The sequence below is a fragment of the Schistocerca cancellata genome, chromosome 3 (assembly GCF_023864275.1).
Source record: "Schistocerca cancellata isolate TAMUIC-IGC-003103 chromosome 3, iqSchCanc2.1, whole genome shotgun sequence".
NCBI classification, from domain to species: domain Eukaryota; kingdom Metazoa; phylum Arthropoda; class Insecta; order Orthoptera; family Acrididae; genus Schistocerca; species Schistocerca cancellata.
Genome location: NC_064628.1, coordinates 773,852,802 through 773,878,086, shown reverse-complemented (window position 1 = coordinate 773,878,086; position 25,285 = coordinate 773,852,802). Strand labels below are relative to the sequence as shown.

Sequence of the window (25,285 nt, the reverse complement as noted above, 5' to 3'; positions counted from 1 at the left end):
CGGCAGCAGAAGCGCGTGTCGATAAGTGCACTGTTGGACTATCTCTGGGCGACCGATAGTATTTCCGGGTCGTCATGTGTCTGGTAGTTAGTTGGAGACTGTAGCAGCAGTGCAGTCGGGCACGGAGCCCCAGTGAGGTCTGCACAGCCATCACCAGTGGGGACGACCGTTGGTTGGTCGTTCGGTCGGTCGTCTCATCGACGACGTGTATTTGGGTCGGTTCCTTCCTATGCAGAGATGTCGGTTGTGTTCCCTCTGCATGGTTGGATCCGAGCCAGTGTCTCCGGGACGTCGTCCGTCCGAAGGAAGTCAGTGAGTTGGAGACACACCAGCAGTGCAGTCGGGCATGGAGCAGCAGACGCGGACGGACCATCAGTCCAGTCGGTCTGTTGGCATGGAGCAGCAAGCAAGTCCCCGTCGTGCGGAGTCGGGCTGGAGCCGCTGGCGGCGTGCATGCTCGGTTGGAGTGTGAGGTGCTGCTTGCTAGTGCTACGAAGTTCGTCGCCCACCGATGTTGGATATGAAAGTTGAGTCTTCACTTAACTTACTATCGAGCCTCAACTGTTTACATTTCTTTCTTTGACCCTGGTTGTTGCTTTTGGGACATTCCGGCGGGCAAACGACGTTTGTGTATTTAAGTCGGGTAAGATTCCAGCTGTCTTCCTGTGGAAATTAACTTTATTTATTCCGTGTTATTGAAGTTCACCACCGGTATCTTCTGCCTTGTAGCCGTTGATGTTCCGGTTACCTGGTCCGCAGCTCGTGGTCGTGCGGTAGCGTTCTCGTTTCCCACGCCCGGGTTCCCGGGTTCGATTCCCGGCGGGGTCAGGGATTTTCTCTGCCTCGTGATGACTGGGTGTTGTGTGATGTCCTTAGGTTAGTTAGGTTTAAGTAGTTCTAGGGGACTGATGACCATAGATGTTAAGTCCCATAGTTCTCAGAGCCATTTGAACCATTTTGAACCGGTTACCTGCCCCGGTCGTTGACGTAATTTTAGGCAGTGTATCTTCCTCCTCACGTTGTTGCTGTCCAGTGCGGCGTGTAGTTCGACAGCTGAGGTGTTTGTTAGTCGCTGCGGACGCCAATATTCTGTGTGTCGTTGTATTGAAATCTTGTGGTAGTTTTGATGGTTGCAGGTAGTGGAAAACGCAAGGCTATAGAAACATCTGTTGTGGAAGTAACAGTAAGGCCTGGGGCACAAGCCCATGACTGGCCTGACTGCAGGTAGGTTCCAATCTTTCTCTTTGCCACGGCAGTAGGAGGGGATGGACCCCTCGCACTAGCCGCCTTTTACCCATGCCAAAGAACCCGGGCACTCATTTTGACAGCAGGGTGTGTGGTCCTGGGACAGTCCTGGACGGACTGGAACGAGAAAAATCCTCCCTCCTCCCCTATTAAGGATCGAACCCAAGGAACTCGAAGGCTGGAGTCTAGTATACTATGTGCTAGACCATCATGCTCTCAGAAATATGTTTGACTTGTGCAAATATACACTCCTGGAAATTGAAATAAGAACACCGTGAATTCATTGTCCCAGGAAGGGGAAACTTTATTGACACATTCCTGGGGTCAGATACATCACATGATCACACTGACAGAACCACAGGCACATAGACACAGGCAACAGAGCATGCACAATGTCGGCACTAGTGCAGTGTATATCCACCTTTCGCAGCAATGCAGGCTGCTATTCTCCCATGGAGACGATCGTAGAGATGCTGGATGTAGTCCTGTGGAACGGCTTGCCCTGCCATTTCCACCTGGCGCCTCAATTGGACCAGCGTTCGTGCTGGACGTGCAGACCGCGTGAGACGACGCTTCATCCAGTCCCAAACATGCTCAATGGGGGACAGATCCGGAGATCTTGCTGGCCAGGGTAGTTGACTTACACCTTCTAGAGCACGTTGGGTGGCACGGGATACATGCGGACGTGCATTGTCCTGTTGGTACAGCAAGTTCCCTTGCCGGTGTAGGAATGGTAGAACGATGGGTTCGATGACGGTTTGGATGTACCGTGCACTATTCAGTGTCCCCTCGACGATCACCAGTGGTGTACGGCCAGTGTAGGAGATCGCTCCCCACACCATGATGCCGGGTGTTGGCCCTGTGTGCCTCGGTCGTATGCAGTCCTGATTGTGGCGCTCACCTGCACGGCGCCAAACACGCATACGACCATCATTGGCACCAAGGCAGAAGCGACTCTCATCGCTGAAGACGACACGTCTCCATTCGTCCCTCCATTCACGCCTGTCGCGACACCACTGGAGGCGGGCTGCACGATGTTGGGGCGTGAGCGGAAGACGGCCTAACGGTGTGCGGGACCGTAGCCCAGCTTCATGGAGACGGTTGCGAATGGTCCTCGCCGATACCCCAGGAGCAACAGTGTCCCTAATTTGCTGGGAAGTGGCGGTGCGGTTCCCTACGGCACTGCGTAGGATCCTACGGTCTTGGCGTGCATCCGTGCGTCGCTGCGGTCCGGTCCCAGGTCGACGGGCACGTGCACCTTCCGCCGACCACTGGCGACAACATCGATGTACTGTGGAGACCTCACGCCCCACGTGTTGAGCAATTCGGCGGTACGTCCACCCGGCCTCCCGCATGCCCACTATACGCCCTCGCTCAAAGTCCGTCAACTGCACATACGGTTCACGTCCACGCTGTCGCGGCATGCTACCAGTGTTAAAGACTGCGATGCAGCTCCGTATGCCACGGCAAACTGGCTGACACTGACGGCGGCGGTGCACAAATGCTGCGCAGCTAGCGCCATTCGACGGCCAACACCGCGGTTTCTGGTGTGTCCGCTGTGCCGTGCGTGTGATCATTGCTTGTACAGCCCTCTCGCAGTGTCCGGAGCAAGTATGGTGGGTCTGACACACCGGTGTCAATGTGTTCTTTTTTCCATTTCCAGGAGTGTAGATGCCGCCTATAGGAAAATTAAAGAACCATTTGGAGACAAGAGGAGCAGCTGTATGGATATCAAGAGCTCAGATGGCAGGGTAGTACTAGGCAAAGAAAGGAAAGCTGAAAGGTGGAAGGAATAAACAGAGAGTCTATATAAGGGAAACAAACTCGAGGACAGTATTATAGACAGAGAATAGAAAGTAGGTGAAGACGAAATAGGAAAGAGGATACTGCGAGAAGAATATGAAAGAGCACTGAAAGAACTTCGTGAAAACAAGGCCCTTCGAGTAGACGACATTCCTTCAAAATTACCGAGATCTTTGGAAGAGCCATACATGACAAAACTATTCCACCTGGAGTGCAAGATGTAGTACACAGAAGGTATATCTTCAGACTTAAAGAAGAATGTAATAATTAAAGTTCCAAAGAATACAAGTGCTGAATATTACAGAACCATCAGTTTAATAAGAGAACGTTGAAGAATAGTGACATGAAGTATTTACAAAGAATGGAGAAACATGGTAGTAGCCGAGCTTGGGGAAGATCAGTGTGGATTTTTACATTTAATGTTAGAAGATTCGTTGAAGAAAGACAGACCTACGTTTATAGTATTTGTTTATTCAGAAAGAGCTGTTGACGGTGGTGACTAGACTACACTCTCTGAAATTCGTAAGGTGGCAAGGACAAAATACAGGAGTACAAAGATTTTTTATAGCTTGTTCAGAAACCAACCTTCAGTTGTAGGAGTCGAGAGGCATGGCTGGTAAGCAGTGTTTGAGAAGGGAGTGAGACAATGTTGTAACGTACCCCCAATGTTATTCAATCTGTACATTGTGCACGCTGTGGAGGAAAACAAGGAGAAATTTGGAAAGGGAATTAAAGTTCAAAAAATAAAAAAAGGGTTGCCAATGACATTGTAATTCTCTCACAGATGGCAAAGGACTTGAAAGAGCAGTTGAACGGAATGGATAGTGACTTAAAAACAGATTATAAGACCAACAAAAGTAATACGGTGATAATGGAATGTAATCAAGTTAAGTCAGGTGGTTCTGGGGGAATTAGAGTAGGAAACGAGACACCAAAGTATTAAATGAGTTTAGCTATTTGTGCAGCGCAACAACTGATGGTGGTCAAAATAGAGAGGGTATAAAATGTAGACTAGAAATAGCAAGAAAGGCACTTCTGAAAAAGAAGAATTTGTTAACATCTAATATAAATGTAAGTATTAAGAAGTGTTTTCTGAAAGTATTTGTTTGCGGTGTAGTTTAATGCGGAAGTGAAACGTGAATGATAAGGAGTTCAGACAAGAAGAAAAGAGAGGCTTTTGAAATGTGGCCCTGTAGAAGAATGCTGAAAATTTTTTGGGAAGATCGAATACTTGTAAGGATGTACTGAAAGAATTGGATAAAAAGAAGTTAACTAACAGGCAGATGTCGGTTGATGGGACTCATTGTGAGGCGTCAAGGAAACCAGTTTGGAATTGGAGGGGGGAGGGGGGGGGGGGTAAAAATTGTGGATGGGGACCTAGCCTTAAATACAGGTAGCAAGTTCAAATGGATATAGGTAGCCGTGGGTATGCAGAGATGAAGGATGTCGCGCGGGATAAGGAACGCGGCTGCAGTCTACTCGTGCCTTCCAAAGACGTGTACCGCCTGCGGGATAGGGTATTTGCACGCTTAGGAAACTAATAGTAAGTCCGAGAGAAAGCAGGAAGTGCTTGCTCCTCATAAAGACTAATTACTCCGCATTTGTTTCAGATACAGCGTGAAGTAAGTGATGCTACTACATACAACCAACGGAATAATGAGCTGAGTTACCACAATGGCGCTGTAATTGATTCCTAAATTCCTGTAAGCAGTAGTTCCGTTTCAGCCAATGCCCGTATTCTTCAATTTCAGAGTTTTTTGGGATAATTGCTTCTCCATCGCAGCTGCTCTATGTCTCAAATGAACCTTAACTTCGGATATTAAATTTACTGTCGTAATTTGTAGTTTTCAATTATTTTGAACAAATGTTAATTATGTGTGGGCTTTAATCAATTGTAAAGCGTTCACGAGTACTTGTTACGTAGCATATTTACTACACTCGTCGCAGAGTCCACTATAACTCCGGTGATGCGGTGTCCGTAGCCAGTTGGTTCTTATTCTAGTGTGAACAGTAAATTTTGACCTCGTTACTTGGCCGGTAAGGGAAGTAAGAATGGGATCATAGAGTTGCTGTTCATCAACCTTTACCCCAATGTAAAGGGGAGATGTTTAGCAAACTCAAGTGGCAGACTCTGCAAGAGAGGCGCTCTGCATCGCGGTGTAGCTTGCTCGCCAGGTTTCGAGAGGGTGCGTTTCTGGATGAGGTATCGAATATATTGCTTCCCCCTACTTATACCTCCCGAGGAGATCACGAATGTAAAATTAGAGAGATTCGAGTGCGCACGGAGGCTTTCAGACAGTCGTTCTTCCCGCGAACCATACGCGACTGGAACAGAAAAGGGAGGTAATGACAGTGGCACGTAAAGTGCCCTCCGCCACACACCGTTGGGTGGCTTGCAGAGTATAAACGTAGATGTAGATGTAAATGTCCCGGGGTAAATCAGAAACATAACCGCAGGATCTTATGAGGGCACTATTGTTAATCTCTTTCGTGTCAGCTTTGATTTTCATCCTTTTCCCTTTTATTTCATAGTCTCCCATAATTCAAAACCACAACATTACATTGTACCTCACCACAGTGGTCCACACGACGCGGTAGTCCCATCTACGTCTACACTTACAAGCCACAAACCACAATACGGAGAATGGCAGGTACCTCTGTTGTTTACCACCTTAGCTGTTACATTCGCTTGTACTGCACTGGGAAACTAATTTCTTATCGTGGCCATTTCGAGAAGTGTATACAAGGGGGAGTCGTTTGTTCCCTTACTCTCCTTGGAACATGCGCTCTCGGAACGTTAACAGCAAACTTATCCGTCAATCATGACGCCTCTCTTGCAGCATCTGCCATTGGAGATTGATAAGCATTTCGTTCGCACTCTCGATCTTACTAAAAGAACTTGTGACGAAACTCGTTGAACGAGAATTGCCGGCCGCAGTGGCCGGGCGCTTCTAGGCGCTTCAGACTGGAACCGTGGGACAGCTACGGTTGCAGGTTCGAATGTCCTTAGTTTAGTTACGTTTAAGTAGTTCCAAGTTCTAGGGTACAGATGACCTCAGAAGTTAAGTCCCATAGTGCTCAGCGCCATTTGACCCATTTGATTTGAACGAGAATTCGGAGGATTGATTCTTAAACATACCGTCGTAATGTGCTTGTCACATGGATTATTGGTCATAGGTCATGTTACGGACACATATATCCCTCACACAAAACCGAAACTTGACTTATCGGAGAAGGCTAACTGTAGCCAGTCTACTGTCCAGTTTCAATAGCGCTGATCAAATTTAAATCATTTCCTTGATGACACCTGGTAGTCTAGTACGTAGCAGGGTTAATGAAACTATTTTGGTAGATGTTAGACTAAAGATGCCACTCACGTTGGAGAAATTCATCACTGTTCTGCCCAGCCTATAATTTCTTGCAATGAATTACACCTTCAATCAGCGAAATGTTGAATGGAGAATGGCAGAAGTCGTTGAAAAAGTAGTGGAAGACTTTACGCACAGATATACAGGGTGACAATTATTGAGCTGTATGGATAAAGAAGTAAATTAGTTACAAACTATGGCGTGCACACCCATTATTAAACATGTACACGTCACTACAGGTAATCTGATTTAGGTTATGACAGCTTGCCGTGGTGGCCGACCGGTTCTAGGCGGTTCAGTCCGGACCGCGTGACTGCTACGGTCGCAGGTTCGATTCATGCCTCGGGCATGGATGTGTGTGATGTCCTTAGGTTAGTTAGGTTTAAGCAGTTCTAAATTTAGAGGACTGATGACCTCAGATGTTAAGTCCCATCGTGCTCAGAGCCATTTGACCCATTTGATTTGAACGAGAATTCGGACCATTGATTCATAAACATACCGGCGTGATGCGCTTGCCACTTGGATTATTGGCATAGAAACTGTAACGGACACATACATCCCTCACACAAAACCGAATGCTGCCACGAACGTATACACTGGCATAACAGAAGTCATCGGATATCTCCTAATATCGTGTCGGACTTTCTTTTGCTAGGTGAAGTGCAGCAGTCCAACATCTCACTGAAAGTCCTCTGCAGAAATATTGAGCCGTGCTGCCTCTATAGCCGTTCATAATTACGAAAGTATCGCCGGTGCAAGATTTTCGATTATGTCCCGTGAATGTTCGACGAGACTCTTGTTGGGAAATCTGACTGACCGAATCATTCGCTCGAACCGTCCAGAATGTTCTTCAAACCAGTCGCGAACAATTTTGGCCATATGACATGGCTCATTGTCATCCATAAAAATTCCATTGTTGTTTGGGAACATGAAGTCCATTAATGGCTGCAAATGGTCAATGATCCACTCAGTTGGACCAGAGGACCCAGTGCATTCCACTTAAACACAGCCGACACCATTACTGAGCCAACACCAGCATGCACAAGGCCTTGTATAGAAATAAGGTCTATCGTTTCGTGGGGTCTGCTCCACACTCGAACTATACTATCAGTTCTAATCAGCTGAAATTGAGACTCATCTAAACAGGCCACGGTTTTTAAGTCGTCTAGGGTCCAAGGTCCAACCGATAGGGTCACGAGCCAGGAGAGGCGCTGGAGGCGATGCCGTGCTGTTAGCAAAGGCACTAGTGTTGGTCGTGTGCTGCCATAGCTCATTAACACGAAATTTTTAAGTGATGGTCGTCGGCCACTGCGTTGTCCGTGGTGAAAGATAATGCTTGAAATTTGGTATTTTCGGCACAGTCTTGGCACTGCGGACCTTGGAATATCGAATTCCCTAACGATTTCTGAAATGGAATATCCCATGCCTCTAGCTCCAACTGAAACTTCTTTATTAAAAATTTTACTTTAACTGCTGAGTGAAACTGAATGCAAGTGAACCTACTTTCTCTTTACTTATCGTGTCAACACTGACCCACTATATTCTAGGGCAACGCAATCTGACTGCTCAAAAAAAGGATAACCTGAGTTCAAATAATTAATTCAAAAGAATGGCTCTGACTAAAAAGAAATCCTAACAATAACCTATACGTTTCATTAAGCACTTAACTCACAAAAATCTTCATTACGCGAACTACTGCAATACAGCGAGCGTCAATACTAGCTAAATAAAAGGTTCTAACTACTAAAGCCACTAACTACTAATAGGCATGTGGTTAGCAAAGGAAAGATTTTGTTGCAAACCAAATAATGTATTTTTTTACCTTAATAATGTGACATCCCGTTCAAACACGAATATAAATCGTCATTGACATCTAGTACAAAGGTATTTAATCATGAATAATATTCAGCCTCCAAGTCGAACATATACAGATCGTTAGCCTACGCTAACACGCCAGACCACCGAGCGAGGTGGCGCAGTGGTTAGACACTGGACTCGCATTCGGGAGGACGAAGGTTCAATCCCGCGTCCGGCCATCCTGATTTAGGTTTTCCGTGATTTCCCTAAATCGCTCCAGGCAAATTCCGGGATGGTTCCTTTCAAAGGGCACGACCGACTTCCTCCCCCTTCCTTCCCTAATCCGATGAGACCGATGACCTCGCTGTCTGGTCTCCTTCCCCAAACCAACCAACCAACCACTCCAGACCTGGTAATTTCCAAGAATGATTGCCTGTCGAAGTCGCGGGGTGCAAACGATACATCTCGAACGTGCGATCCTAAATCGATCACGCGACTCTGGTGGTCGGTGTTATGAGTATGTTTACGGTGGTCACTGCAGCAATGACAAAAGAAGACCGTTGCAAAAATACTTGTAATTACAAGGGAGATGACTAACCTTACTCGTCGTTGGTGTTGTCGTTATGTGAAAAGCCATGTGATGTATAAGCTACGGGAACAATTCCCTTTTTGCCATTAACTCACGAAGGTATGTAACTAAGAGCAACTAAGGGAACGACGGAAAACAGATAAAAATGACGATCACAAATAATTGATCATAACGCCCGCAACCAGAGTTGCGTGATCGATTTAGGATCGCACATTCGATATGTATCGTTTGCATCCCGCGACTTCGATGGGCAATTATTCTTGGAAATTACCTCAGACCTCTACCCTCCATCAATGCTAACTTCTCACATTCAACATCTATCACTGCTGGCCGTTCACCTCCAACTGCCCAACAGTACTTCCATTACTGCTGGCGACTAATTTCCGACAACGAGTCCAACCGACCACAGAGTCTCTTACAAAGAAGCGCAGTCAGAGATCCAATGCAAAGCTCTACACAGTGTTGCCAACACAGAAGCAGCCCACTTACACAACTACCACTCCGCGTGTAAAGTCTGTTAATTCCCGTCGTGCGGCCATGATCACGTCAGAAACGCCGGCCGGAGTGGCCGAGCGGTTCTGGGCGCTACTGTCTAGAGCCGCGCGATCGCTACGGTTGCAGGTTCGAATCCTGCCTCGGGCATGGATGTGTGTGATGTCCTTAGGTTAGTTAGGTTTAAGTGGTTCTAAGTTCTAGGGGACTGATGACCTCAGCAGTTAAGTCCCATAGTGCTCAGAGCCATTTGAACGTCAGAAACGTTTTCACACCTGAGTACAAATGAGAGCTCCGCTAATGCACTGCCCTTTTTTACCGTGTGTACGTGATGCTACCGTCATCTGTATAAGTGCATATCTCTATCCCATGACTTATGTCACCTCAGTGAGTGTAGATGCAGTATGTGTTCAATGTGGGTGAGTGAAGAGGAAAGAGCTGATGAATTAATAAGCTAATATGGTAGTTGAGTGGGAGGGGGATTGCAAATGGCAAAAGCAAGGTGCAGTGTATGACATCTATTTTTGTTTCCTGTGGCAGTTGGCCGTGGGAAGGGTAGTAACAAACGAGGGATTCCTTCGAGCACGCTCGTGGTGGACTGATTGGCAAGCGGCGCTGCGTGCGGGTTGCGTTGCCGGCACGCAGCCTTGCGTGCTCTCCCACGCCTGCAAGCGTGGCGTAATGCCCCATAATTCCATACGCGACGTCCGCTCATGAATATGCGCCTAGCGCTGCTGCGCCTTCGCGAGGCAACAGCCGGAACGCAGCCCGACCGCGCCGCTGGAGACGGCGACTCCGCAATGACGGCTCGAATTTAGGCCGCCGCCTGTCGCCTGGTAATGAGCCGGCAGCTGCGTGTGACGCCGAAAAACTCTCCCAGGTAATCAAGCAGGCGAAACCGAGGTAGGGATGATTTATTGCGGCTGACTGACTTTGCACCAACTCGAGCGTTCCCCGGATCCCAGAGTTGCGTTTCGACCGCTTCTGCCTGACCGGGTACCATTCAGGTGCGAAAATAAATGCTGTGTTATATGCGAATGTAAACTAGATCGGAGTGTACGAAGACGAAGATTTCTCGACAGCTCAACTGACTGATGTGCCGATCTACAGTTACGCTTTCAGGATCACCAAAGAGAGCACATTTTACTGTACCGTATAACTCGTGCAGAGCAAACTGGAATATAATGAATTTGCAAGAGAAGCAAAGGAGTGCTCTGTTAAACTGCACTAATACAGAAAGCATCGCTCGTGGGAGAGACAGGTTGCTGTTTCCACAGATGATATCCTGGAAACCATGAATGCAGACTGTAATGGTCCTTTATTTACGTGACCCTTACGGCATTCCAACCCCAGTTCTCGATACCAGTAATATCGTACTACTTTTCTGCGAAGTAACAGACATATTTTTGTGACAATATTCACATTTGGTTTTATTAATGTATAGGCACTCCGATGTATCGATATATTACAGTGATATGGTTCTTGTGTGCATCCATTTCTGTGAGACTGTCATAATCTTTGACTTACTTGTAACCGTTTAGGAGCGAATGCGCACGGAGCAGTTTTTGTTTCACTTTGCAGAAGTTGTTAATTCGCTTCATAAAAGAACAGTCAAGTGTTGAAGTGGAAATTAAATATATGAAGATTAATACAAAACTGTTCTGTTGATGATGTGACAATTAAGAAGAAGTATATGTGAATTTACAAGAAGTTTAATAAAAATGTGGATCGTGAACACCAAGTCAAAAATTATTTCTACCATACCATTGTTCTGATCTGGGATTGTTTGATGATTAAGAATTTGTTAGGTCTTCAAATATTGCTAAAATACAGATCTGGACCTTCTAGCAGTCAAAGTGGAATCACCCTAGAATCAACAAGATGAGCCATAACAATTCTGACGAACTCTACGTGGGAATCCATTCAAGATAAGTGCCAAAATTAATGATTTTTTTTACAATGACTTCATTATTTCCATTCTGACGATACCATCCACAGTCAATAACTTTGTTGTTGCCCGATAAAGCGAACATATGCTGCTTGAGCAACATTATTAATCTGATTTCTAACCTACTTTGCAAGTGGTGGTATTGTTAGAAGATCCATACACAGATTCCATATCCCTACATTTTCTGAGCATTACCACACTTCAGGCTGTTGACAAAGATTTGATGATACAGCTACATCTACAAACATACTCCGCAACACACAGTACGGTGCGTGGTGCAGGGTACCTTGTACCATAACTAGTCGTTTCCATTCCTGTTCCGCTCGCAGGTAGAGCGAGGGAAAAACCACTCTCTATATGCCTCCGTCCGAGCTGTGATTTCTCATATCTTATATTCGCAGTCCCTGCTCGAAATGTAGCTTGGCCCCAGTAAGATCGTTCTGCAGTCAGCTTCAAATGCCGGTGTTCTATTCTTAGTGCTGTTCTTCGAAATGAATGTCTTTTCCCTCCAGGGATTCCCACCTGAGCTATCGAAGCATATTCGTAACACTTGCACTCTGATCGAACTCACCAGTAACAAATCTAGCAGTTCGCCTCTGACTTAACTTCGATGTCTACTTTCAATCCGACCTGTTGCCTATCGAAAACATTCGAGCATTACTTAAGAAAAGGTCGCACTAGCGTCCTGTATGCAGTCTCCTTTACAGATGAACCACACTTTCCTAAAATTCTCCCAATAAACCTAAGTTGATCATTCTCCTTCTTTATCACATTCCCCATATGCTCGTTCCATTTCATATCGCTTCACAACGTTACGCCCAGATATCTGAAAAACATGACTGTATCAAGCAATATCCGAACATTAGGGGTTTGAAACTTCCTGGCAGATTAAAACTGTGTGCCCGACCGAGACTCGAACTCGGGACCTTTGCCTTTCGCGGGCAAGTGCTCTACCATCTGAGCTACCGAAGCACAACTCACGCCCGGTACTCACAGCTTTACTTCTGCCAGTACCTCGTCTCCTACCTTTAATCTGCCAGGAAGTTTCATATCAGCGCACACTCCGCTGCAGAGTGAAAATCTCATTCTGGAAACATCCCACAGGCTGTGGCTAAGCCATGTCTCCGCAATATCCTTTCTTTCAGGAGTGCTAGTTCTGCAAGGTTCGCAGGAGAGCTTCTGTAAAGTTTGGAAGGTAGGAGACGAGGTACTGGCAGAAGTAAAGCTGTGAGTACCGGGCGTGAGTCGTGCTTCGGTAGCTCAAAAAAAAAAAAAAAAAAAAAAAAAAGAAAAAAGATGGTAGAGCACTTGCCCGCGAAAGGCAAAGGTCCCGAGTTCGAGTCTCGGTCGGGCACACAGTTTTAATCTGCCAGGAAGTTTCATATCAGCGCGCACTCCGCTGCAGAGTGAAAATCTCATTCTGGAAAGATTAGGGGTTTGGTTTTCCTATTCATCCGCATTAACTTACGTTTTTCCGCATTTAGAGCCAGCTAGAAATTTTGTCTTCTTCATCTTGTATCAACTTACAGTCACTTATCTTCGACACCTTCATGTACACCACAGCATCATCAGCTAACAACCACAGATTGCTGCATATTCTGTCTGCCAGATCATTTACGTATACAGAAAATAGCTATCACACTTCTCTGGGGCACTCCTGATGTTATCCCTGTTTCCGATGAACACTCGCCGTCAGGGACAACATACTGGGCTCTATTACTCGAGGAGTCATCGAGCCAGTCACATGTCTGGAAGCCTATTCCGTATGCACGCAACTTCGTTAACAGCCTGTAGTAAGATACCGTGTCGAATGCTTTGCGGAAATCTAGAAATATGGAATCAGCCTGTTGCTCTTCGGCCACAGTTTGCCGTGTATCGTGTGAGAAAAGAGCAAGCTGAGTTCCGCAGGAGGGATGCTTTCTACAGCCTTCTGATCCGTGGACATGAGCGTTTCGGTCAGCTAGGAAATTTATTATATCCGAACTCAGAGTATGCTCTAGAATTCTGCAGCGAACCGATGTTAAGAATACTGGTCTGTAACTTTGCGGGTGCGTTCTTTTACTCTTTTTATATACAGGAATGATCCTCACGTATCTGACAAGCTCTAGAATTATGAGCGACAGTAGACCCGAGAGCATCGTCCAGGACGGCGGGTCTTTATCAGAAACGAAATTATAATTACAAGGGCACAATGCCCAATGTCGCTCTTGTTTCCCTCAGATATAAAAAAAATTCAAACAGATTAAAGTTTGTGTTTACTATTTCATTGAAGCAAATTGTTCCGGCGTATCGAAAGCCCCGGCACGAAGATTAAGAAGGCAGGAGCAGAGAAGGCTGTGAGACAACGTCAGCCAGTAGCACGCTGACTAGGACGTCGCTACGGCAGGAGCGGCCTCTATACGAAGAGAATATTAGCACTGCTCCTGCCAGCCTCAGAGAGACAGTAGAGGACTGACACTAGTAGACCGGACTAGAAGAGAGCACTAGAAGAGCTGTTACGTGTGATCCATATCCATTACTTACATGCATATTCTACAGGGTGTTTAAAAAATGACCGGTATATTTGAAACGGCAATAAAAACTAAACGAGCAGCGATAGAAATACACCGTTTGTTGCAATATGCTTGGGACAACAGTACATTTTCAGGCGGACAAACTTTCGAAATTACAGTAGTTACAATTTTCAACAACAGATGGCGCTGCAAGTGATGTGAACGATATAGAAGACAACGCAGTCTGTGGGTGAGCCATTCTGTACGTCATCTTTCTGCTGTAAGCGTGTGCTGTTCACAACGTGCAAGTGTGGTGTAGACAACATGGTTTATTCCTTAGAACAGAGGATTTTTCTGGTGTTGGAATTCCACCGCCTAGAACACAGTGTTGTTGCAACAAGACGAAGTTTTCAACGGAGGTTTAATGTAACCAAAGGACCGAAAAGCGATACAATAAAGGATCTGTTTGAAAAATTTCAACGGACCGGGAACGTGACGGATGAACGTGCTGGAAAGGTAGGGCGACCGCGTACGGCAACCACAGAGGGCAACGCGCAGCTAGTGCAGCAGGTGATCCGACAGCGGCCTCGAGTTTCCGTTCGCCGTGTTGCAGCTGCGGTCCAAATGACGCCAACGTCCACATATCGTCTCATGCGCCAGAGTTTACACCTCTATCCATACAAAATTCAAACGCGGCAACCCCTCAGCGCCGCTACCATTGCTGCACGAGAGACATTCGCTAACGATATAGTGCACAGGATTGATGACGGCGATATGCATGTGGGCAGCATTTGGTTTACTGACGAAGCGTATTTTTACCTGGACGGCTTCGTCAATAAACAGAACTGGCGCATATGGGGAACCGAAAAGCCCCATGTTGCAGTCCCATCGTCCCTGCATCCTCAAAAAGTACTGGTCTGGGCCGCCATTTCTTCCAAAGGAATCATTGGCCCATTTTTCAGATCCGAAACGATTACTGCATCACGCTATCTGGACATTCTTCGTGAATTTGTGGCGGTACAAACTGCCTTAGACGACACTGCGAACACCTCGTGGTTTATGCAAGATGGTGCCCGGCCACATCGCACGGCCGACGTCTTTAATTTCCTGAATGAATATTTCGATGATCGTGTGATTGCTTTGGGCTATCCGAAACATACAGGAGGCGGCGTGGATTGGCCTCCCTATTCGCCAGACATGAACCCCTGTGACTTCTTTCTGTGGGGACACTTGAAAGACCAGGTGTACCGCCAGAATCCAGAAACAATCGAACAGCTGAAGCAGTACATCTCATCTGCATGTGAAGCCATTCCGCCAGACACGTTGTCAAAGGTTTCGGGTAATTTCATTCAGAGACTACGCCATATTATTGCTACGCATGGTGGATATGTGGAAAATATCGTACTACAGAGTTTCCCAGACCGCAGCGCCATCTGTTGTTGAAAATTGTAACTACTGTAATTTCGAAAGTTTGTCTGCCTGAAAATGTACTGTTGTCCCAAGCATATTGCAACAAACGGTGTATTTCTATCGCTGCTCGTTTAGTTTTTATTGCCGTTTCAAATATACCGGTCATTTTTGAAACACCCTGTATATAGCGAAAGACATTGATTATTTGCATGTCGCCAATAGCTTGCGACACGAGACTGTAAACCAAAGTTAAGTACTGTCAAACTACTTTATTGTAATAAAAACCATTAATGTGATATGTTTGAATAGTTGTATAGCCATCCGGAAAAGCAGCATCCTTTAGGCACCCTATAAGAGATGAGTGGATAGGGCCCCACACAAATAATAAAATAGTAACTTCAGTCTCTCTGCAAAAAAAAAGTAACGAGTGATGATCCAAGTATAATCACTTTTTTGTACTGACTTGAAATCACGTTAGCGTACTGCATCATGTATACTAACAGACTTTCCATGTCATGAGAAAGTGTAATAAATTTTAATTTTAAGCTATGTTACAATTCAGTTGAAACAATTAGAGTAATTTTTATGGTAAAAATTAAGCAACTGCTCCGGTCAAAAGCCGGTCGAAATTTTTTTTATTGCTCTCAGAACGGATGTAAATTTATGTTTTAGCACTTAGTTTATTCTCAGAGCGCAGTTTTGCATTGTTATGGGAGAAAGTACAGCTACTGAAAAATGTTGAGAATGTGATATTGTGCTGCGGACAGTTACTACAAAACTTCCCTAAAAGGCCATCAAATGGGTGTAGTAAGCACCTTGTTTTCTGATTGAATAGCTCAGAGTAATTTTCCACTCAGCTTTTAAATTAGGGATCATTTGGAAGCAATACGGTGTCTGCTCCCGTACAAAAGACAGGTAGCGCGAAGCATGCAGTTAGATACCACTGACACTAGAAAGAATATGCAGAAAAAAATTGTAAGGAAGGATTATCCCTTATCAGCCGTGTCCTCTTCAAAGTAACCATCCTGGGGTTTGCGTAAATGAGGATGACCGTAGCGGGATATCAAGGAAATACCTAATTCTGATTAGCTGTAAAAGAAATTGAACAGCTCTGTTCCGAACAATTATCTAATAATTTATCCACTGTGTCGCTCGATAAAAGAAATTTTGAGGCACTTTGGCTGAAACGGAGAGAAAATTAGATGATGACTAGGAACCAAGAAACCAAATTAACTCCGGTTTGATAGAATTAAGAGCTACACTTTTGGTGCGATTTTTTTCCATGATGGATGAAGGAACACCGTGACTGTGTCGTTTATTAACGAATAAGCAATTGCAGCAACCACTCACTGCGTTATAATATTTATTTTAACACCCTTTACCGGTTTCTGGAGTTCTCACATCCCTGTACGGAAGGTGCACAATTAGGTTATTTCATGAAACAAATAGTAAATATAATATTTGTTCTTAACACGCGAACTTTTTTTCTCTTTTTCTGAGTTTGGTAGTGTGGCTACTGAAATATGATCACAATGCAGTGTAAAACAGATTGAATGTCTTTTACACGTGGGGTTGCAGCACAATAACACGTATCTGACATGAACCATAAGTTAAAACTGGTTTTGTTTTACATTATCGATCTATTTTACCAATAGATTACATTCGTTTTGAAGCTGTATTATGTCCATGGTATTGATTATTGTTATTGATTTATTTTATATTGTAATTTACATACATAGTACATATTTCATTTAAATAGCTGTGCCAGCTACTAATTATGGTTTTACAACTCGCATCTTGCTGCAAGAAATACACTTGTTGCGGAGAATAATGTGATACTTAAGAACTTCCTTTCTTCGGCCATTCAGTATAAATTTGCTTCTTTGATAGGAGAAGTGTTTCAGTTCTTCCATTAGTACAGAGGCATTAAATTGTCCTAGGCACTCCTGAAGGGGAGAATACTAACTATGTCTTCTTCAGTTGCATAAATCAGTATGATTCCATAAACGAGCTACAGCGAGATCTAATAAAACTGGAACGTCTTGTGCCGTCTTCAGTAACATCAGTACTATCGTGTTAGAATTGCTAGTAATACAGGCACTTACACGTGGGAATTCTAGTCCACATGTTGTGCAAACAACTACTGTTCTTAAGGCCAAAATATGTTTCAGCATATTTGTGCTATCATTGGGTGCTGTTATTAAGGTTTGTAAAATTCATACATGTTCTAAGTACTAATTATTCCAAAGTAAAGTATGCCTAAGCCATTTAGCCTCATTGTGATTATCGTAATAGATATAAAACTTCTTTACTCCTGATTTTTATTCCAGTATTTATTACTTAATACGTGTATGCATTTTACAAACTTTCAGAGAGTACCTACTGATGATGGGACAATTATGCCAGACGATGTGTGGGCGTTGAAAACAATAGGTATCTCATAATACGTGGACCTGAAAGCCAATACAGTAGCCGCAAACATGGCTGCTAGTAGAGTTTGAAAACCGAAAGGTGATCACTCGAAATCTGGCTTTAATGGTGAGTCATTTGCATTGCTGTTTCAAATTGCTAACACATTGTAACTGAAAAGATTTTGTCCTGACAGAGAACAATTAAGTAACGACAGATCGGTAATTTGGACTGTCCGTAGAGGCGGGCGTTGTAATCCCTCATCTTCTAACAAACAAAAATTAGTATTTATTTATTTTTGTTCTTTTATGCGTTTCTATACCATTCATACGATTACGATGATACTTTTTGTGCTCACGTCCGCGAAGGTTTCTGAATTGGTGCACCCAACCACTCCTACCTCTCTAGGGGTGGAAGTTGGATGAAGAGAGAGAACCCGTGGCATGTAAAAAATATTTTATAACGACCGATATTAATATCAATCCATACTTTCCAGGGGCGCTAGGCTCATTTATGACAGTCCCGATGGCGGTTTCACCTGTACAAGGTAGCGGTGGGACGGGGGGGCGGGGAAGCGGGGGGGGGGGGGGGAGAGCGGCACGAATTGTCCAGAATATTCTTCCACGGATCACGAACAATTGTGACCCCGTTGCATAGTGCATTTTCATACATAAAAATTTCATCGTTGTGTGCCTCTTTTTCTGTATCCCCCCTCAACCCCCCCTCCCCCCCCACACACTCTATTGTGTTCGGATACTACAAGTGTTCCCACTTAGAAAGAAAAAGAGGCTTTACAATGTATGCCCAACACAGCTAGCATTAGAAAAACACTTCGATTTTGCTTAACCAGAGCAATATGTGTTGTGTTTGGCAGGTACTCAATCAGGAAACTCAGGGCACAGCCAGTGTTTGAACTCGATACCTCAGAAAGTCCAGTAAGGAACATCATCAAACGAAGTATCGTTCTTCTGGCCTGTTGAGACTTGGGACATACGATTGCGTCAGGAGGAAGGTAGTTACGGAGAAGGTAAGCAGAGCGTGCAGTGTAATGTAGAGTACTCACAGCGAATTCGTCGCACCACACGGAGAACCACTTGATGTCCCTGAGCGTCTTGTTGTCCGGCAGGGTGACCGTTATGTGTTTCTTGCGGTAGCGCGGCAGCACGTTCGTTCTGCAAAAGAATGCCTCCGTTCTTAGGTGAACCGGGCGCCAGGGACAGCACATAACAGCGACAGAAACGAGGAGCTACTTACGTTCCTTTCTCGTCGTTCACCTTGAAGCCGTAGCTGCTCGGGCTCTTGGTGTCTCCAGCCCAGAAGAACGCAGCTGAAACACACGTGGAATTTTTATATCAGTACACATTCATCAGGTGGTAATCCGTGTTATCATAAAAATGAGCAAGCAGGGGAAACTTTACAAAGTATTTTGTTCATATTATGCAATGGTAAAATAGTGCAAGATGTTCTTAACTCTGTGAAAAGTGAGAATGAGAGCGTGAGTAATTTACAAGCAGATATCTTCAGAATAGTGAAGTTACTTAAATCACTTAATAACAGCTCGTCTCCCGGTCCAGACTACGTACAAATTGGCTTCCTTTGAGAAAAAGCTCCATACTTAACAATCATATACAATCGCTCGCTCGACTAAAGATCCGTACCCAAAGACTGGAAAGTTGCACAGATCACTCCAAAATTTAAGAAAGGCATGAGTAATCTGTTGTTGTTGTGGTGTTCAGTCCAGAGACTGGTTTGATGCAGCTCTCCATGCTACTCTATCCTGTGCAAGCTTCTTCATTTTCCAATACCTACTGCAACTTACATCCTTCTGAATCTCTTGGTCTCCCTCTACGATTTTTATCCTCGACGCTGCCCTCCAATGTTATTGGTAACCCCTTGATGCCTCAGAATATGCCCTACCAACCGATTCCTTCTTCTAGTCAAGTTGCGCCACAAATTTCTCTTCTCTCCAATTCTATTCAATACCTCCTCATTAGCTATGTGATCTACCCATCTAATCTTCAGCATTCTTCTGTAGCACCACATTTCAAAACCTCTATTCTCTTCTTGTCCAAACTACTTATCGTCCATGTTTCACTTCCATACATGGCTACACTCCATAGAAATACTTTCAGAAACGACTTCCTAACACTTAAATCTATACTCGATGTTAACAAATTTCTCTTCTTCAGAAACGCTTTCCTTGCCATTGCCAGTCTACATTTTATATCCTCTCTACTTCGACCATCATCAGTTATTTTGCTCCCCAAATAGTAAAACTCATTTACTACTTTAAGCGTCATTTCCTAATCTAATTCCCGCAGCATCACCCCATTTAATTCGACTGTATTCCATTATCCTCGTTCCGCTTTTGTTGTGTGATGTCCTTAGGTTAGTTAGGTTTAAGTAGTTCTAAGTTCTAGGGGACTGATGACCATAGATGTTAAGTCCCATAGTGCTCAGAGCCATTTGAACCATTTTCTGCTTTTGTTGATGTTCATCTTATATCCTCCTTTCGAGACACTGTCCATTCCGTTCAGCTGCTCTTCCACGTCCTTTGCTGGCTCTGACAGAATTACAATGTTGTCGGCGAACCTCAAAGTTTTTATTTCTTCTCTATGGATTTTCATTCCTACTCCGAATTTTTCTTTTGTTTTCTTTACTGCTTGCTCAATATACAGATTGGATAACATCGGGGAGAGGCTACAACCCTGTCTCATTCCCTTCCCAACCACTGCTTCCCTTTCATGCCCCTCGACTCTTATAACTGCCATCTGGTTTCGGTACAAACTGTAAATAGCCTTTCGCTCCCTGCATTTTACCCCCCGTAACCTTCAGAATTTGAAAGAGAGTATTCCAGTCAACATTGTCAAAAGCTTTCGCTAAGTCTACAAATGCTAGAAACGTAGGTTTGCCTTTCCTTAATCTTTCTTCTAAGAAAAGTCGTAAGGTCAGTATTGCCTCACGTGTTGCAGTATTTCTACGGAATCCAAACTGATCTTCCCCGAGGTCGGCTTCTGCTAGTTTTTCTATTCGTCTGTAAAGAATTCGTGTTAGTATTTTGCAGCCGTGGCTTATTAAACAGATAATTCGATAATTTTCACATCTGTCAACATCTGCTTTCTTTGAGATTGGAATTATTATATTTTTTTGAAGTCTGAGGGTATTTTGCCTGTCTCATACATCTTGCTCACTAGATAGTGGAGTCTTGTTAGGTCTGGTTCTCCCAAGGCTGTCAGTAGTTCTAATGGAATGTTGTCTACTCCCTGGGTCTTGTTTCGACTTAGATCTTTCAGTGCTCTGTCAAACTCTTCACGCAGTATCATATATCCGATTTCATCTTCATCTACATTCTCTTCCATTTCCATAATATTGTCCTCAAGAATATCACCCTTGTATAGACCCTCTATATACTCCTTCCACCTTCCTGCTTTCCCTTCTTTGCTTAGAACTAGGTTTCCATCTGAGCTTTTGATATTCTTGCAAGTGGTTCCCTTTTCTCCAAAGGTCTCTTCAATTTTCCTGTAGGCACTATCGATCTTACCCCTAGTAATGAGTAATCTAATAAATGCATATCATTATCGTCGATATGGAACAGAATTTTGGAAAATTGTGAATTACCTTGAAGAGAACGCTCTATTGACACACAGTCAACACGGATTTAGCAAACACTGTTCTTGTGAAACACAACCAGTTCTTTACTCACATGAAGTGTTGAGTGTTATTGAAAGGGATTTAAAATTGATTCCTTATTTCTAGATTTCCAGAAGGCTTCTGACAGCGTATCTCACAACCGGTTTGTAATGACAGTGCGTGCTTATGGAATATCGTCTGTTATACGACTGGATTCATGATTTCCTGTCAGAGAGATCACAATACGTAGTAACTGACGGAAAGTCATCGAGTAAAACAGACGTGATTTCTGGTGTTCCCCAAGGTAGTGTTATAGGCCCTTTGCTGTTCCTTATCTATATAATCAATTTAGGAGACAAGCTGAGCATCCCTCTTAGGTTGTTTGCAGATAATGCTGTCGTTTATCGTCTAGTAAAGTCAGTAAAGTCATCAGAAGATAAAAACAAGTTCCAAAACGGTTTAGAAAAGATGTCTGAATGGTGTGAAAATTGGAAATTCATCCTCAATAATGAAAGAAGTAGGTAATCCACATGCGTGCTAAAAGGAATCCGTTAAACTTCGGTTACTCGATAAATGAATCAATTCTCAAGGCTGTAAATTCAACTAAATATCTAGGAATTACTGTTACGAGCAAGTTAAATTTCAAAGAACACATAGAAATTGTGAGAAAGGCGAACCAAAGACTGCGATTTATTGGCAGGACACTTAAGAAATGTAACAGATCTACTGAAGAGACCGCCTACACTACGCTTGTCCGTCCTCTTTTAGAATACTGCTGCGCGGTCTGTGATCCTTACTAGATAGGATTAATGGAGTACATCGAGAAAGTTCAAAGAAGAGCAGCATCTTTTGTGTTATCGGTAATAGGGGAGAGAGAGACAGGGACATGGTACAGGATTTGGGGGGGGGAGGGGGGGACAGAATTAAACAAAGGCGTTTCTCGTTGCTGGGGGATCTTCTCAAAAAATTACAATCACCAACTTTCTCCTCCGAATGGGAAAATATCTTGTTGAAGACGACGTACATAGGAAGAAACCATCATCATAATAAAATAAGGAAGAGTTCGCATGGAAAGATGTAGGTGTTCGTTTTTTTCGCGCTCTGTTCGAGAGTAGAGTAATAGAGAATTATTGTGACGGTGCCCTCTGCCAGGCACTTAAGTGAGATTTGCAGAGTATCCATGTAGATTTAGATGCAGATGTAGATGTAGGAAAAGGAGGGTAATATACAATACATACGAGAAGCAAGAGGGAACAAAAAATGGTTCAAATGGCTGTGAGCATCATGCGACTTAACTTCTGAGGTCATCAGTCGCCTAGAACTTAGAACTAATTAAACCTAACTAACCTAAGGACATCACACACATCCATGACCGAGGTAGGATTCGAACCTGCGACCGTAGCGGTCGCTCGGTTCCAGACTGTAGCGCCTAGAACCGCACGGCCACTCCGGCCGGCAAGAGGGAACAGTTACGTACTTTACGTGTCAGGGTCACCAAGCATACTGCATATTTCCAATAAACGGCCGCATGGACGGCTTTGTCATTTGCTATGATAAGGTTTGCCACTGTGCAAGTTTTGCCTATTTTTGGGCATATCATTAGATGTTGATAATCTTGTATTGCATCACACCCGCAGGAGTTGATCTCTTTACATCCCAGTTTTCTCAGGTTGGTATTGAGCAGTGTGTCGTCATGTCCAGCGGTTAAGCGCCCCCATGTCAGAAACTGGAGATGGTACCTAGCAGCGGGTTATTCTTTAGGCTTTATTAGCGTCTGATTAATATAGTTTTGCCATAAATTTCTATATTTCAGGAGGTTCGTCTAGAGGGAACAATAAGAATGGAAGACCAATAGATCTGGAAGACTTGAAATCAAATAAGGCAGAAGGGATAAATAACATTCCATAAGAATTTATAAAATCATTTGGAGGAATGGAAACGGAAAGACTCTTAAAGCTGGTGTGTAGAACCTATGAGACTGGCAAAAGTAAGTGTAGAAGGAGAGCAATTTGTATAGCAATCCAAGGGAAAATTTGAGTGTATCTAAATTAAATGATGTACCTAGTGGTCCAGATATACTCCCATCGGAAGTCAAGTGTGCTCTAGATAGCATGAAGAAGGGAACAGCGCCGGGTGATGATGAGCTCAGTGTTGACATCCTCAAACTGGCAGGAGAGGTAACAATAAATCACTGGCAAAAGTATTTACTTCCTTCCTACACTATGCTTCAATCACACTATCGTGGAACAAGGCTAAGATTATTTTGATACACAAGGAATCAGTAAGCTGGATGGAAAGAGGATTACAATTCCTGATCAGCGATGAACTTTACAGACAGATTTGGAAAATTTATTCAACAATTGACAATTCCCAGCGAAAATAACCACTCAGAGAGGGAGAGAGAGAGAGAGAGAGACGGAGAGACAGAGAGAGAGAGGGTGGGGGGGGGGGGGAGGGAGAGAACTATCCATGGTGAAAACCGAAACTAAGTTCTGTCGGAGTTGACCTAAGGTGATAACTGCTGAATGTTAGGAGACTGTAATTTTCGTCGTAGTATTACATTATGATCTTTCCACTGTTCGAGACGTTAACGAGAGACCGGTTTCAGTGCGCTGCTAATTAGGAAACTGAAATTTAAAGTATATTTTTCTGCCCTCAATATGAACCTTGTATAAAATATCGTATTTTCTTCTTGATAGTCCGCCCCTGGTAGCTGAGTGGTCAGCGCGACGGAGGTTCGTTTCCCCGCTGGGTCGGAGATTTTACCCGATCAGGGACTGGGTTTTGTGTTATCCATGTCATCATCATTTCATACGCATCGACACGCAATTCGCCGAAGTGGTGTCAACTCGAAAGACTTGCACCAGGCGAACGGTCTACACGACGGGAGGCCCTAGCCACACGGCATTTCCATTTCTTCTTGATCACAATGGCGACAACGAAGTGTAATCAATAACAATATGTGATGATTGTAATTAAAGTTCCAGTTTCAAAACAATATAAGAAACGAACTCCTGCTCAGAATGACGTCGAATTTGAAAGGAATATTTTAGAAGTAGGGGGAAACGTCATGGAAACAAAAAAGTTAACGAAAATCCTACCATTAGATGGGGCTGTAAATGCTGAGATGCTCGGCATGACTGTCTTAATGGAAGATCGCACGCTGCTGGTGAAGCTCTTTCAGAAGAACGGTGGCTGTGCGCCAGAAGCTCCGCAGACATTCCGGACATTCAAGCGTATGAAAAAAGGCGTCGGTATGACATTTGGCAAGGAACTGGAGTAAATGATTCCGAAATTCGAAAAGAAAGGTTCTTTTGAAGTGCATTGCCGCAGAGGGGGGAAAACTGATCCGACGTCAGTAGATACGGCCACAGCATTTCTGCAGGGTTCGAAAGGCGGTGTGCGAACATGCAGTGCACAGAGAATTGCCCGAACTTTGGACATGCCTATGGGAACGGTGCATAAAATTCCACGAAATTCCTGCAATGCTATCCACATAAAATTGCCCACGTTCAAGAGCTGCTTCATGCTGACCCGCCAGTAAGACGAAAGTTTGTTCTAAAATTTCTTGCTCGCATACAAGTGGGCAATGAATTACCATGAACATTCTGTGGACAGACTAAATCCATTACAGAGTATGGGCAACGGAAAATCTGCACCCACGTCAACAGGTACCGCTTCATTCTGCAAACTGTGTAGTGCAGGTTGACGACATCGTTTATCATAGGTGCGTATTTTTTCAAGATGGTTCTTCGTGTTCTGTTACCTGCATTTTCACTCGTAAACGCTATGCCAGTCTTTTGCACACCAACACCATCCCAATTTAATACCAAGGACGTTTGGATGGGATCATTTTTATGCAATATGGCGCTCCTCCGGACTTTGCACAGCCAGTGAAGCGGTTGCTGCAGAGACATTTTGGAAATGCTGGAATTATCAGCCGTCACTTCACTGCAGCCTGGCGGTCCAGAGCACGTGATCGTAATCCGTGTGAATTCTGGAAACATGCTGTGCTTAGTTCAAATGGTTCAAATGGCTCTGAACACTATGGGACTTAACATCTGAGGTCATCAGTCCCCTAGAACTTAGAACTACTTAAACC

At 44.3% G+C, this 25,285-nt stretch overlaps 1 protein-coding gene across 1 annotated transcript in view; it reads right to left on the bottom strand.

The window, feature by feature from the left end:
- The window catches only part of LOC126175809 (protein Skeletor, isoforms D/E-like), a 346,786-nt gene that overhangs the window by 227,039 nt on the left and 94,462 nt on the right, over positions 1-25,285 (bottom strand). The window contains exons 3-4 of the mRNA XM_049922798.1: positions 18,808-18,880; positions 18,617-18,725 (exon numbers count right to left, since the gene is read on the bottom strand). Of these exons, the coding sequence (XP_049778755.1) occupies positions 18,617-18,725; positions 18,808-18,880 (182 nt within the window). The remainder of the gene's footprint in view (positions 1-18,616; positions 18,726-18,807; positions 18,881-25,285) is intronic.